Source organism: Choristoneura fumiferana, chromosome 26 (genome assembly GCF_025370935.1).
Source record: "Choristoneura fumiferana chromosome 26, NRCan_CFum_1, whole genome shotgun sequence".
NCBI lineage: Eukaryota > Metazoa > Arthropoda > Insecta > Lepidoptera > Tortricidae > Choristoneura > Choristoneura fumiferana.
In genome coordinates, this window is record NC_133497.1 from 8585318 (window position 1) to 8600244 (window position 14927).

Below are 14927 nucleotides of genomic sequence, written 5' to 3' on the forward strand. Positions count from 1 at the left end.
CTTCTCGTCATCGTCGGCGGTGGGACAAGTGCCTAAAACCGTACCATAAAAACATCGAGCATGCCAGTGTTGCATAGTCCCGTTTTGTTCGGAAAAAAGGGAGGACAAAGGTTTCCGAAAGACAAAACTGTCTCAAAACACAGACATTCATTTCCCCGGAACGCATATTTACCATAATTAATTTATATATATTTATGAGATTTGACATTTCGGAGACCTCACGCTACACTAGCGCCTCTAGCGGCGAATTCATACGCGATAGCTCTCATTCTGAAAGTAGGCCGCAAAGGGCTCTTTTACATGTTACTTTTTAGGGTTCCGTAGTCAACTAGGAACCCTTATAGTTTCGCGATGTCTGTCCGTCTGTCTGTCTGTCTGTCTGTCCGTCCGCGGCTAAGCTAGTGCTAGAAAGCTGTAATTTGTCATGAATATACATATCAGTCACTAAGACAAAGTGGTAAAATAAAAAAAGCACTTCTCATGCCTTTAAAATATGTATTTCCGGTTGTCCTTGAAACTTGAAATTTGGTATGAAGGTAGCTCAATTTTTACAATTCTGTCATTCTGTCAAATTGTGCTTGTTTCAAGATATTGTTGCTCGACAGTTAATATGCTTCTGGTGTCTGTGCGCGGCGATAGCGGCGCGCGCGCATGACGACGGGTTCTACGCGCCGCAGACCTTCAAACAGCACGTGAGTGATCCCCACAGACCTATTAATATTATAAACTAGCTGTTGTCCGCGGCTTCACTCCCGTTCCAGTCTTTTTTAGGGTTCCGGAGCCAAAATGGCAAAAACGGAACCCTTATAGTTTCGCCATGTCTGTCTGTCTGTCTGTCTGTCCGTCCGCGGCTTTGCTCAGGGACTATCAATGCTAGAAAGCTGGAATTTTGCACGATATATATGTAAACTATGCGACAGAACGGTACAATAAAAAACTAAAAAAAAAAAAAAAAAATAGTGTACCTCCCATAGACGTAAAGTGGGGGTGATTTTTTATCTCATCCAACTCTATAGTGTGGGGCATCGTTGGATAGGTCTTTTAAAACCATTTGCTATGGATAGCAACCATTTGGGTTGCTAAGACAATTTTTTCGATTCAGTGATTTGTTTGCGAAATATTCAACTTTAAAGTGCAAATTTTCATTAAAATCGAGCGTCCCCCCCTCTAAAATCTAAAGCGGTGGGTGGAAAAATTTGAAAAAATTCAGGATGGTAGTAAGTATATCAAACTTTCAAGGAAAACTATAACGGCTAAGTTTGCTTGAGAATTATTAGTAATTTATGAGTAACTAGCAGCCTAAGGTATAAAATATACCTAAACTTGGAAGATTCCGTATAAAATACGAAATCCTTAGAAAAATATTACTTAATTTTTTCGTAATGGCTACAGAACCCTATTTTGGGCGTGTCCGACACGCTCTTGACCGGTTTTTTTACGTATTCTCGCACAGCACCGCTCTAGTGGAAACAGCTGAGCGGAGCCAGGGTAGGTAAACGAAGCGTTCTATTGGTCCATGAAACACTCGTTCCTCGCAACACATTCAAGCACATCTCTGGTGAAAACGTAGCTTAAAAACTGACTTTAGTTGCTATAGTAAGTATGTATGTATGTGACAGGTGGGAGGTTCGTTGTTCCAACCCTTGGCCCGTCCCTGGAAGGCACCCCCTGAAATGGATAGGGTAAGAACAATCTAGAACTAGTACCTATTTGTGTGACCGTCTAGAATCTATCAGTCGTGGTACCCTTCTGAACCGACACGCTCCGGACTCGCTGCCGTCCTGCAGGGCTACTACGAAACCTGAAACTCGAAGTTCGTATCGTACCGTCCCTCTCGCTCTCGTATTAAATAGTATAAGTGTCAGAGGGACGGCACGACACGAACTTCGACTTTCGAGTTTCGTAGCAGCCCTGCTGTGTGTATTTTGCGATCAAGTGGGGGCGTTTTCACTTTGAATGATGGTTTTTTGCGATTTAGGTAAGTATAATTCTGGGTTCTTCTTACTCAGAATAGGAATAGCGAAGCGAGCACTATTAATGATGACGAAGAACAAAAATTCCATAAAAATTTAATATGCCCATTTCGTAACGAAAGAATATGAAGGGTCCACGGAAAGAACGTCATCTAAGCAACTTTTTGAGTTATAGCGGTTTGAACGTTAGTCATAACGAACAATTACTATGGTTACCATTTATTTAAAAGATAAAAAATAGATTTTATATTGTTTTCAGATTATTTAATTCAATCGTAAGTCATAGTGATACTTTGTGAGCTCTACATTTTGAGATTAAAATCTAAATTAAAAAAAAGGTGACTAGGCATGTTCTTTCCGTGGACCCTTCATATAAGGCCAATTGAATTTACCAGTACTTAATCAATCAATCAATCAAAAATATGTTTGGTATTTAATTTATTGAAAAGTGTGTTTTTAGACAAGGAATGTTATAACGAATTATATATTTATTAGTATTTTCGTTTCATCCATAAAATTCAGGTGGCCCTTATTTTCTTTTGAGCAGTATACTTAAACCATGAAAAAAAAACTATGTAAAAAAAGTTTATCTATATGTGTGAAAGTGAAAGTCCGATAAATTACTATGTGTGTTGTCTGTTTGTTCGTTGACAGGTGGAGTCTTACCAGAAGGGCATGTTCACCCCGGCGAGGAACGACGTGGACCCCCAGGCCAGCCAGGTGTGGCGCCCGGCGCCCGTGCATGAGAACTGGAGGGGTACGTACAGTTATGATTGGTTTTTTGGAGTCTTTTTGTATTTTTTATTTCAACTCCAAATTTATACTTTTACGGGTATCCCGTGAAACCATATCGAAAATACAAACTGAGACATGGATGCACAGAAAAACCAGAAAAAGAGACCAGCGCTGGGAATCGAACCCAGGTCCTCAGCAATCCGTGCTGCGTGCTATAACCCCTACACCACCGCTGGATAGGAATCTAGACACGATTTTTTTTTTTTTTAATTCTACTGGAAGGAAAACGAGCAAGTGGGTCTCCTGATGGTAAGAGATCACCACCGCCCATACACATCTGCAACACCAGGGGTATTGAAGACGCGTTGCCAACCTAGAGGCCTAAGATGGGATACCTCTCTTTTCTTATGCATACATATCTCAGGTTGCTTATTTCTACTACGCTACTTAAGCTGCATTGTCGCAGGCTCCCCCCTGGCCCCGTCGGCGCCGCTGCAGCCGATCCAAGAGCCGTGGCGCGCCCCCTATAGCATCAGCAAGGAACAGCAAGCTGCCATCCTGCACCACAAGCAAGCTCTCACCTCTAGTGAGTATACACTACTTAGCAGCGCTCGAGGCATCGAGCATTTACGGTCTCTTATAGGTAGTGCCACCAGAGATGAGGTCACGGATTTTGACATTCACTCATACATTTCATTCATTCTCCTTTTGTGCACTCGGTTCTTGATGTAGCTGTGTGTGTAATCATTCATTTCAACTCTCGTCGCACTACCTACACCTGGTATCCCTTGACTTGTCTAATTTTTTGCCTAATTTCACTTTGCCAAACAACTTTTACTATATGAATAGTTTGTCTAAATTCAATTAGGCGAAACAAAATTATGTAAAGTAAGTTGTATACAAAATGACTTTCACCAAAATGTAAATTAGGTAAAATGAAACATTAGGTTAAGTAATATTAGTTTATCTAACATTAGGCAAACTGAAAATATGGGAAAACATGTTAGGCAAAACAAGGTACAACCCGTACACACCTACGGTACGCTTACGGTTTATAAAAGTAAAATTACCGGTGACTCCTAAGTGGTGAACTAAAGTTATAGTTTCTAACGCAGCACTATTAGTTAAGTTTTAGTTGTAGTAGTTGTAGTGTTTCGGCATATATGTCTGTCTATCTGTCCGTCCATGGCTTTGCTCAGAAACTATCAGCGTAAGCTTTATAAGTAGCATTAAATTTAACACGGATCCGCCTCTCAACCATACCAGGGGTTAATAGCACCTTACTTAAACACTTCTCCCTACAGACGGTGCCTTCCGCTTTGAATACGCCTCCGACAACGGCCTGGCTGCGGGCGAGCAGATCGAGCCCGATGGCTCCAGGGTTGGCGCGTACCAGTACAAGGACCCGAGCGGGCAGCTGGTCAAGCTGAAGTACAGAGCTGGCAAGGACGGCTTCCAGGTGAGAACAAGTGACCACCAAATAATGAGGACTATCGTTTTTTGTCTCACTAGATGGCGCACTGTTGCGTGAGGTTTTTAAGTATGGCTTTCAAAGTCTGTTATTACGGGCGTGAAAACAAAGTTCAGATTAAAATCATATTTAATACACCTTAAAACCGTACCATAAAAATATCGAGCATGCCACAGTGTTGCATAGTCCCCGTTTTGTTCGGAAAAAAGCGAGGACAAAGGTTTCCGAAAGACAAAACTGTATCAAAGCACAGACATTCATTGCCCCGGAACGCATATTTGCCATAATTAATTTCAGATATTGCAAAATATTCACAAAATTATTCTAATTATAAATAAACCCGCGTAGCTCACCAAAAAACTATGAGATTTGACATTTCGGAGACCTCACGCTACACTAGCGCCTCTAGCGGCGAATTCATACGCGATAGCCCTCATTGACACGCTTCATTAAAGACCGAGCGGGCAGCTAGTCAAGCTTAAGTTCCTACAGAGCTGGCAAGGACGGCTTTCAAGTAAGAAGAAGTCGAAGTCAAAGTCAAAATATCTTTATCCAATTTCGGCAACAACCATGAATGTCAAAAAATCTACCACCGGTTCGGAAAAACGCCACAGGGATAATGTTCGTTTTAAAGTGACTTTGACATCTCCAATTCCTACCATGTACATTTGAGGGCATAAATACAGTTATAGCATCAAATATATGTAGACATCGACCTTATGGTTAGTAGCATAAAGGTGTATAGATATTTATGCCCTGTACAGTAAAAAAGTGGAATGAAAACGTGGGTAGTTGTGCGCCAATATTAGTTTCGTTGGGTGGTCGCGCGAGCAGAGCGGTGGCGCGCAGTGCGCGTGTTGCAGCAGCCGCCGAGTTGCGTTGCTCTTAGGGGCTCGGAAGGGCTAAGAATGAGCTCGAAGCATGTCGACCTAAACTCGATTTAAGACAAATTCAAATCATTTATTCAGTAAGTAGGCCACCATGGGCTCTTTTACACGTTATTTTTTTAAACTATCAGCGCTTTCGGAAATACCATCGTTGCCAAGAAGAATGCGCCGCAAGAAACTTGGCAGAAAGTAATTTTTTCAAAATAAAATTAAATCTTATAAACTACAGTATAAAATTAAAGAATAAATAACATGAAAAAAAGACTTGAGTAATCCAGGTTTATTTCATTAAACATGAGTGTCTCACTGTAGTTTTATGTTCAAAACGTATTAGTTTTTTACAAATACTTATTTGTTTTAGATCCTCGAAGGCAGTCACCTGCCCAAGAGTCCTGAGCCCGTAGCGCCGCCCACTCCTGGTACGTATTAAACGAAGTACATCCTAATATCACATAATTGCAGGTAGTAGGACCTTGTGCAAGGTCCGCCCGGATTGCTACCATCACCTTGCTCGCTAATCCTGCCGTGAAACAGCTGTGCTTGCACTATTGTGTTTCGGCGTGGAGAGTAAGACAGCCGGTGAAATTACTGGCACTTGAGGTATCCCATCTTAGGCCTCTTGGTTGGCAACGCATCTGCAATACCCCTGGTGTTGCAGATGTTTATGGGCGGTGGTGATCTCTTACCATCAGAGACCCACTTGCTCGTTTCATCCAGTCAAATAAAAAAAAATAATATTTTACTATTACATACTACCATAATACATAGCTTAGCTGGAATAACACATAACAATTATTATACAAGGTGTTAATTAAATAACTGGAAACCAGAAAGTAGTTTGCTCAGAATCGAGAGTAGAATCGATTACTTACCTACACTATGTTTTAAATTAGGTTGTATTTATGTTCTTAAATTCCTTTTTTATTGTGCCCAGTCTAAAAGTTACGACTGCTACAAACGCCAATTTAAATTTTAACGAGGTTGCATACTATTTCGGTAATATATTACTGGCTGTTTTGCCGTCAATGTGTGATTTGTGATTTTCCTCTTAAAACGTCAAAGCGCAACTGACGAATACAAATTATGAGTGTAGAGTTGGAAACGACGTAGAATTACTGACTTAGTAAAACACACGAATATCTTTCAAAATAATGACGGTATACAAAAATAAATACAATCAACTAACTTAAAATGAGATAATATTTTTGGGGTGTCTGAGGTTCTCGTTCTCAGTTATTTAATTAACACCTTGTATAATAGACGTTGACATCTTTTACAATTAATAATTTAAGTAGCAATAGCAACACGAAGATCAATAACACATAAGCTACTTTTCCCAATATTCCCACGGAATCGGGTTAAAATCACATTATTTTAACCGCTGTTAAGTTGCTGCTTCAGTTTTACTTTTTAATCTAAAGGCTAACCAGTAATATAAAAAACCTGACGCGAGGGCAGCACTTCTACGTTTTATATTGCAACATTCTTTACACTTACTGAGATATTATTTAAAGGAATATTTTCTTAACCTTCGGACTTTTTCTATGAAAAATACTTTTATACATTGTGAATTATTTTCCGTCCAAGGCTATGGATAATCTTCGGCATTTTAACGCATAAAAACACAAAATCAACACTGTAAAATACAGCTGTAAAATAAACTTTGACAGCAATAGACAGATGACATTTTAATAATATTAAAAGTCGCTCGGCAGGCAAAAGTACTAAAGCGACACTTCGTCAACTTTACAGGAGAGCGATTTAAAGTTTTTTTTTTTACGAAAAAAAATCATAACTTTTTGAACCAGACAACCAATTTTAAAATTTTCCGGAATATATGACACATAATTTAATAGACTATAATAAGGTCTTAATAATTCATAGCAAAATCCACTGGTTTAGGAGATAAATGTCGCTTTAGTAAGTTGTCCCCTAGTCATCGAGCAAATGCAATCAGGCAAAAAGACTAAACGTAAAAATTTACCTCAAACGTCATATTTCAAATTAACTAATGTGATTTTACGTCTCAATAAATTTAGTATGTTTTACTAACTACACACATTTTTTTTCTTATCAAACTGTTCGTAATGCTGATTTACCAAATCGCAAGGGAAAATATATTCCAAAGTACCTACTGAACAGAAATTATATAAATAATATTCATTAATTATAATAAATATTAGTCATCTATGCTAAAATTTCAAATAACTTAACAACTGTTACTAACACTAGACTTTTGTTAATGTTATAAGGTTATTAATCACAATCACAAAGGCACCATCTGATTTCTAACTAAATGCACAAAAGGTTTTTTTTCACTATTTTTTTGAGATATTTTATTATTATCATGTCTAGTATTTTTGGTGTATATACAAAGCATACGCTTGGTTTAAGGATGAAATAATACGTAAAATACCTTAATTTATTCTGTAGGTAATAACTTTAATTAGCATTTCAACAAAAATTTCAGAACAATTTTTTTCTATGTTATACAAATAAATCATTCATTCATTCATTCAACATTATAGTACTTATTAGTACCTAATAAGTAAGAAACCTGAGTAACAAACTGATGCGTCATGGTGCTATAGCAACTTTAGATATATTATTGGTCTATATAACGATTAAGAAATATAACGCACTATTGGTACAACAACATTTGTTATATTCTCATGATCTAACTATCCGGTATCATGGACTTGTAATATACCAAACTATTAATATACTAAGGGGCTGTTTCACCATCAATTGATTAGTGTTAACTGGCGGTTAGGTGTGATGCCGTCTCTATTTGTTTTGTTCGAATAGACAGAGACGGCATCACATTTAACCGGCGGTTAACGCTAATCAATGGATGGTGAAACAGCCACTAACATAATCAAGTTACTATGGTATAATCAAATGAAACGTCGTGAGACCTTTGCTGAGATTTAAGGACTGCGCTAAGTGAGACATGGCCGTCTTCAAAATTGACCACCTAGACTGAGAAAAGCTGGCGGAAAAATGCACTGATTGGCGCAGACGTGTGTTGGAGGGCCGCAAGTATTGCGATGAAGGCTTGCCTGGCTCAATACACTTGCTGACAAGAGACAGAAACGACACCAAGGCCGATCTGCACCAACATCCTCAGACTTCTCTTGTCAGAGATGTGGACGAACATGTCGCTCTCGCATCGGTCTAGTCAGCCACCAAACACGTTGTGCACAGGCAATACGCCAAAATTCGTCTGGAACAGACGCGTAGGCCTGATTGATGGTATAATGTATGTGATATAACCTATGCTCGATATCACGTTCAGTGGGTATAATGAATTACTGGTATTTATGCCAAATATCTTTTATATCTAGTGAAAGTATATCTAAAGTTGTTATACTGGTCATAACACACCCTGATGGCCATTCGGTTCCACCATGGAGCCGCAGCTGCATCTATGAGGCACACAAACAAAAACAGGCGGAGAGCTACTGCCACCCGCAATGAGTCGTTGTCCAAGGGTGTTCCCAAATAAGGAACAGGCAAAGCCTATAACGACGTTCCCGCTTTGACTTTTGATGCCGACTTCAGCCTGGCCAAACCCACCCCAGTGGATACACCCATAGGCCGTGCCAGAGCGTCCCTAGCCCCCCTCGTCATCCCAAACTCATTGTATCTGCGGAGCCCCGTGCAGTGACGCCAGTCTCATTCGCCAGTGCATCATCCACTCCACATACGAAATGGTAACCTTTATGAGATTTAAAAATTTAAGAGATAAGGCCACCAACTCCATTTGCCGATCCGAGGAACGCTGGTAAGCCCACATCCGCCGCACGCCGCAAAAATAGGTTATTTTTGGAACTGCGAAACACATTCGTAACAGAGTCAAGATGAGATGGGTATTAATACTCTTCAAACGTTCCTGGGCGAGCAAAATAGACGCTTCCTGGTCTCTAGTGCACTAGAAATGGCCTCTTGGAAAATAGAAGAACCCAAGAGGGTAAAGGTCTCGTGTAAAAGCCCTTTGAGACCAGGAAGAAAGACCTTAAAGAAGTTAAAGAAGGAGAACAGGCGGGTCAGCAGCAGTAAACCTGTCCCATATTCGCCTTTAGTCCTATACCTATCAGGGGGGGGGGGAATAAGGAAAGCCAAGTCCTGCTTTACGACCTTAGGCTCCTTAGGTGCCATCATCTAAACAAATATTAAGAGGTAATTTTCGAGACGACAGTGCTTCATGAATAGCAAGACTGAAGGTAAGCGGTCCAAGCTGATGTCCCTGCTGCGCACCCACCTGCGAAAGAATTTGAGAATCGCCGTAGACAAGGTTAGAAGGAGAATGATAGACCTGGTGTAAAAAAGGTACAGGGTGGGAATGTATTTTTTCACTTCGCCCAACAGAACATCCCTCTCGCCAGTATTGAACGCGTTCTTGCGATCCTACTTCAAGACGACACAGTCAGGATTTCCGGGTTCCGTGACGAAAGTGCGTGTTGTGGATCGCGACCTCACACCCCCTCAGTGTGCCAAAACCCAGCTGAAAATGAGCTGGTCGAATTCCGTCTAAGCTCACGGCTGACCCATTATGGCATGACCCTAGTGCTCGCACCACATCCTCCAAGTTTACCGGCAAGGCTTGAATGGACCGATCTGGCTCTCGAGGGAAAGTTAACGTGCGGGACGCTGGAGGATGCTTCGTACGCAAGAACACAAGCGTCTCAAGACCCGGAGGTCCTACCGAGTCATCTGACATTAACACGCGAACGGCCCCTCACACACCGGCCTCATATACTTTGGACTCGATAGTCTTAAGGACAGAATGCGACCTGGAGGAAGCCTGCCCGTCACTACTAAATTCAACCAAGTCCCATGTTCAAGTTTGGTCTCAGTTTGCGGCGTGTGGAGAATGTGGGTTTGCCAGTCTTCCTCACAACAGTACATGGAGTTATTATAGTGGCCTTGTCTCTTAAAATTAAAAATTCTCATGAAGATGGGTTTACCATTCCGTCTGTGCATGGTGCACTGGCGAGGTGGACGGCTCGACACCTAATAGCGTCGCTGCCTCGGGCTCCGCTGATATAACGAGTTTGGGATGACGTGGGGGCTAGAGACGCTCTGGCACTTGTGGGTGGGTGTGCCACTAGAGTGGATTTAGCCAGGCTGAAGTCGGTATCAAAAATCAAAGCGGAAGCGTGGTTATGGGCTTTGCTTGCTCCTCATTTGGGAATACTTCTGGACAACAACACATTGTGGGTGGCAGTAGCTCTCCGCCTGGGCTGCGATGTTTGTGTGCCTCATAAATGCATCTGCGGCTCCATGGTGGAAGCAAATGGCCATCAGGGCTTAAGATGATCGGTTATAACAAATAACACATAATTTCACAATATTATGCTATAAGTATTAAGTATTTAGTAGTATAATGTGTAGATATAATTTAGTTTTCTTTATGAAATCGTTGGAGTTGCAATTCTAACCTTACCTAGTTTTCAGGCAGTTTCTTTTCTTGATAGGGTCGCAGTTCTAACCTAACCTACTTTTTTGGCACAACACATTATTATTATAATAGTATTACGTATTCCAGATTGTACGATAATTCATTATACCCACTGAACGTTATATCGACCAATAATATACCTAGCCACCGGTACGCACCCTGGCCATTTCACGCGTTGAGTTCTTGTCGGTGTTCAGGAAAATTTCCGCGCCACTACGCTCTCTTTGACATACTGAAGAGGGCTTTAATATCCGCCTACATCCTCTGCGTTCTGGAGCCTCCGGTCCTCTGTCGAACCGACAGCAAAAGGCCAGATAGCTTAACTTTAGTGCCATGGCAGAACGGGAAGTGTTTGCTGTCGGAAGTTACGTGCGTCAGTACTTTCGCCGTCTTGCACCTCAGCTGAACACTCCGCGGCAATCCGCGGTGGATTTTGCGGTCAAAAAACGGGAGAATTATTCGGCTATTGTTTACATTCGGGAAGTGGGACGTCGAATTACGGGAAGGGGGTCTCACGCCCGCGCGGGTTCGTACCCTGGTGCAAAGATTGTCTATCGCCATTCAACGTGGTAAAGCGGCCAGTTTGATGGCTACCTTTGCGCCAGGGACAACTCGAGGGGGCCTACTGGACTAAACTTAAGCTATTTATGTACCTAACATTAAAACTTTTTACTTTAAATTTCAAATAGGGCCGAACATCATCTTTATTTGATGCAAACAGAACCGTAGCGATCAAATTATAATTACAAAATTTTGAAATAGATTTACTATTGAGGTTGACTGGTAGAGATCCCTTAAAGGGATAAGTCCGCCTTTTGTACAAGTATCTCAAAGTTTGTCAATTGTGTTGTGTTTCTTTTCTTTTGTACAATAAAGAGTTTACAGACATACATACTATTTTCTTTTATCCTTTGGCAACATAAAAAGAACTTTAAGTTTTAAGGAATAATACTCATTATAATTTATAAATAACCTTATAAATCTTAAGAAAATATGATGTTTCTTTATACCAAACATGGAGTTGCAATGATGTTTTACTACGTATATATACTAAACGCTTTTTACACGATAAAGGTCAAGGGTAATGACTAATTTTCCACCATCTATAATATTTCGTGAAGTTTTTTGCTAATCCTATTGAATTGTATGCTTTTGTATATGTTTAAATGGCTAAAATGCCAAACGTTGTTTTAGTTTTTAAGAACAAATAGCTAAATTCTTATAAATGAATTCTTATCAATACAACCAAACGACTAAAGGTGTATAAAACTTCAACTCGAGGAGGGCATAATTACTAGTGACAAAGGTATTTCTTTTTTTTTGCACAAAATACTAACGTCCAACATTTGTAAACTAGAAAAAATGGCAAAAGACTGAACGAAAGTAAAACTTAAAATGGCAAAAAGGTAACAGTACTAAAATGAAAAATGAAAGTGATGCTGCATTAAGTGATTTGCTTCCCAAATTTAAGCGTTTTTTGAAAGACTAAAGGGCCAAAAAAAGTTAAATTTTGCTCCAATCACTTTTGAAACCTAGACAGTTTGATGCAGAAAAATTCGCTGATTCTGGTGATATGCATAACTCATTTTAGCCCAAAGTGTCGCTTTAGTACTTTTGCCTGCGAGCGACGATAGTGTTACCAGTGCAAGAAATTAGTTCTATTAGTTTTCCGCAATATGGCGAGGTTTTTTATTACTCTGGTCAGCCTTTACGTAGTAACTACTACATTTGTGTAAAATCTATTGTTTTCAGACCAGCACTACCAACAGGCGTATCAGCAGCAACGGCAGCAGTACGAACTGCAGCAGCAGCACAACCAGCAGCGAACTGAGCAGCAGAACTGGCAGGGCCAAGATAAGGTGGGCTTACAATGGAACGATTTCCAGACAATTTTGCTACAGTAGGGTTCTCTGCCGTTTGGGCAAAACATTTTTCGCAAATGTTTCATTTGCCAAGTATCAAATTTCTCCGAAACCATATTACCAGATCTTTCATAAAACAAACCTTTTTTTTTTTTGTTGCCCGGGGGAAATCTGCCACCAGATACCCCATCATCACGGGGAGGCGATGAGGTTATGTGGGGTTTTACCCACTAAAACCCCCGGGGTGTTCCTTCCTCGCCGCCCTGCCAGCGACGCAGCGGTACAACGGAATAACCCGCTACATCGCCAGGAGGCGGTTATCCGTTTCCGGATTCATCTTCTAGGGGAGCCATTCTTGAACCCCCTTTCCCACCAATGGCATGCTAGGAACATTTGGCACGCCATTCTCCTCGAGGACCTTGCACTTGCAACAAACACAAAAAACAAACCTAACCTAACCTACCTACTGTGCTCTATAAAACCATAAGAAAATATGCTGAGAAAAATTTTTGGTTTCGGAGAAATTTGATACTTGGGAACTGAAACATTTATTTTGCCAAATGAAACATTTGGGTTTTTTTTTGTGCGTAACGTACAGTAGGTAGACTAGACATATACCCTTTAGTTGGCACCTGTCATCATTAAAAATCTTGTGTGGCGCGGCCATTTTTACTGAATTCTGGTTACAGGGTGCAGAGGGGGGGCAGCGGGCCGCGGCTGCGCAGTACTACCCGCAGAGCTGGCGCGCCGGCCAAGAAGACGATGGACAGGTGCGACAAGTTTAGGTTTAAGTTTATTCGAAAGATGGAAGATATTAAAAAAAAATTGACTACCGTACTACGGTATTTGACTATTTTGTATATGTTTTATTAATTAAAACTTCACAATGCCTGTTATCGAATAGAAAAACAATTTTTAAGCTACCTTTACAAATAACAAAGTTATAAAGGTTTGAAATTCAAGATTAGACAGAGAGAGACATACTGGCATGTGACGTCACACGCCAGTACCGCCATACTTGCTGCATAGAAAAAAGCGTTTGAGTAAGAGGCAGGTATATAGATTTTTCAAAAATCACTATAAATCCAATTATCAACCGAAATAAATTTTCTCTTCGCTAAACATTAGGTATCTTCTGTATATCTATATTTTCATAATAATTATTAAGATATGGCAAAATCAGGAGTTGTCAAATACCGTATTACTCAAAATGAACAAAACACGTTCCAACAGTTTTTAGATTTTTTTGTCTGTTTATCTGTTTAATTGACCGCGGATCACGTGAAAACTGCTGAACCGATTTAGATAAAATTCGGTATACAGATAGTTTGAGTCTCGGGGAAGAACATAGGGGCATGCAGGTGGTAGGACCTTGTGCAAGGTCCGCCCGGATTGCTACCACCATCTTGCTCGCTAATCCTGCCATGAAATAGCAGTGCTGCACTGTTGTGTTTCGGCGTGGAGAGTAGGACAGCCGGTGAAATTACTGGCACTTGAGGTATCCCATCTTAGGCCTCTAGGTTGGCAACGCATCTGCAATCCCCTGGTGTTACAGATGTTTATGGGCGGTGGTGATCTCTTACCATCAGGAGACCCACTTGCTCGTTTTCCAACCAGTCGAATAAAAAAAAATAGCTATTAACGAATTCGCGTCGCGTGTGATGGATTGTATGTACCTGCGCCGCGCCAGCTAGCGTAGGCCGTTAGTACTTTGGCCTTACCTATGAATGAGGTTAAATATAAATTTATATTTATATTCGAATTTATATTATTTAATTCTATTTTCAAATTTTGTGACATTTAATTGTTTTCTGATATTTTGTGTATTCTTGACAATTTCAGTATAAATTCTCGTAACTTTGACATGTACAAATTATGACGTAATTTTATACTGAATGAATAAATAATCTAATCTAATCTATTTCAGTACCGTCCAGCTGAAAATGAGGTGGTGAGTCAAAACCGAGGTCCCCACAGCTTCGGAGAGGGCTACGAGTTCTCTTTCCAAGGATAAAGAATTGAATGCTTTTAGGTAATAAAGTTAGTCCCAAATTATTGTAAATGATAATTAAATAAGATATCTGGATAGTTTTGTTTTTTAATTAAGCAGTATTTTGTGTGCAGCAGTGGACTCCTCCACGGTCCCTGGTTTTATACCATACCTACTACATACACCCACCCGACCCCCTCTCATTCACAAGTTTCAATTCTTCCCATAAAAAAAAGTTAGTAGGATAAATCGTCAATTACTAGCCACCGTTCACTAATGGCCACCTTAACACTAAAAATGATGATGATGATGGTGATCGCTTTATTTTGCTTCATAAGTTTCACAGCTGAACAAAATCAAGTGGTTTTTATTTGTTGCATGCTTACCCAAGCCGAATTTGGCGCACAGTGAATAACATGTAGGGTAGACCGCGGGACAACTGAAACGATTTGGCTTTAATCGCCTGTAACTTTTTTATTTTATGGTTATAAAGATGTAGACCTAATTGTTTTAAGCTTAGTTATCTGGTTCCTAAATAAGATGAA

General features: G+C 40.3%; 1 protein-coding gene across 2 annotated transcripts; it reads left to right on the top strand.

Annotated features, from left to right (window-relative positions):
• Window positions 1–605: 605 nt before the first annotated feature.
• Window positions 606–14460, top strand: LOC141442785 (uncharacterized; the record flags this gene model as incomplete). 2 transcript variants are annotated; one of them, XM_074107902.1, is given in 9 exon segments in its annotated part: window positions 606–692; window positions 1620–1682; window positions 2628–2730; window positions 3175–3294; window positions 4013–4167; window positions 5428–5485; window positions 12283–12389; window positions 13082–13162; window positions 14320–14460. In XM_074107902.1, coding segments are annotated over 9 exon segments (861 nt in total), but the record flags the coding sequence as incomplete, so codon positions are not given.
• Between the last annotated feature and the right edge of the window lie 467 nt (window positions 14461–14927).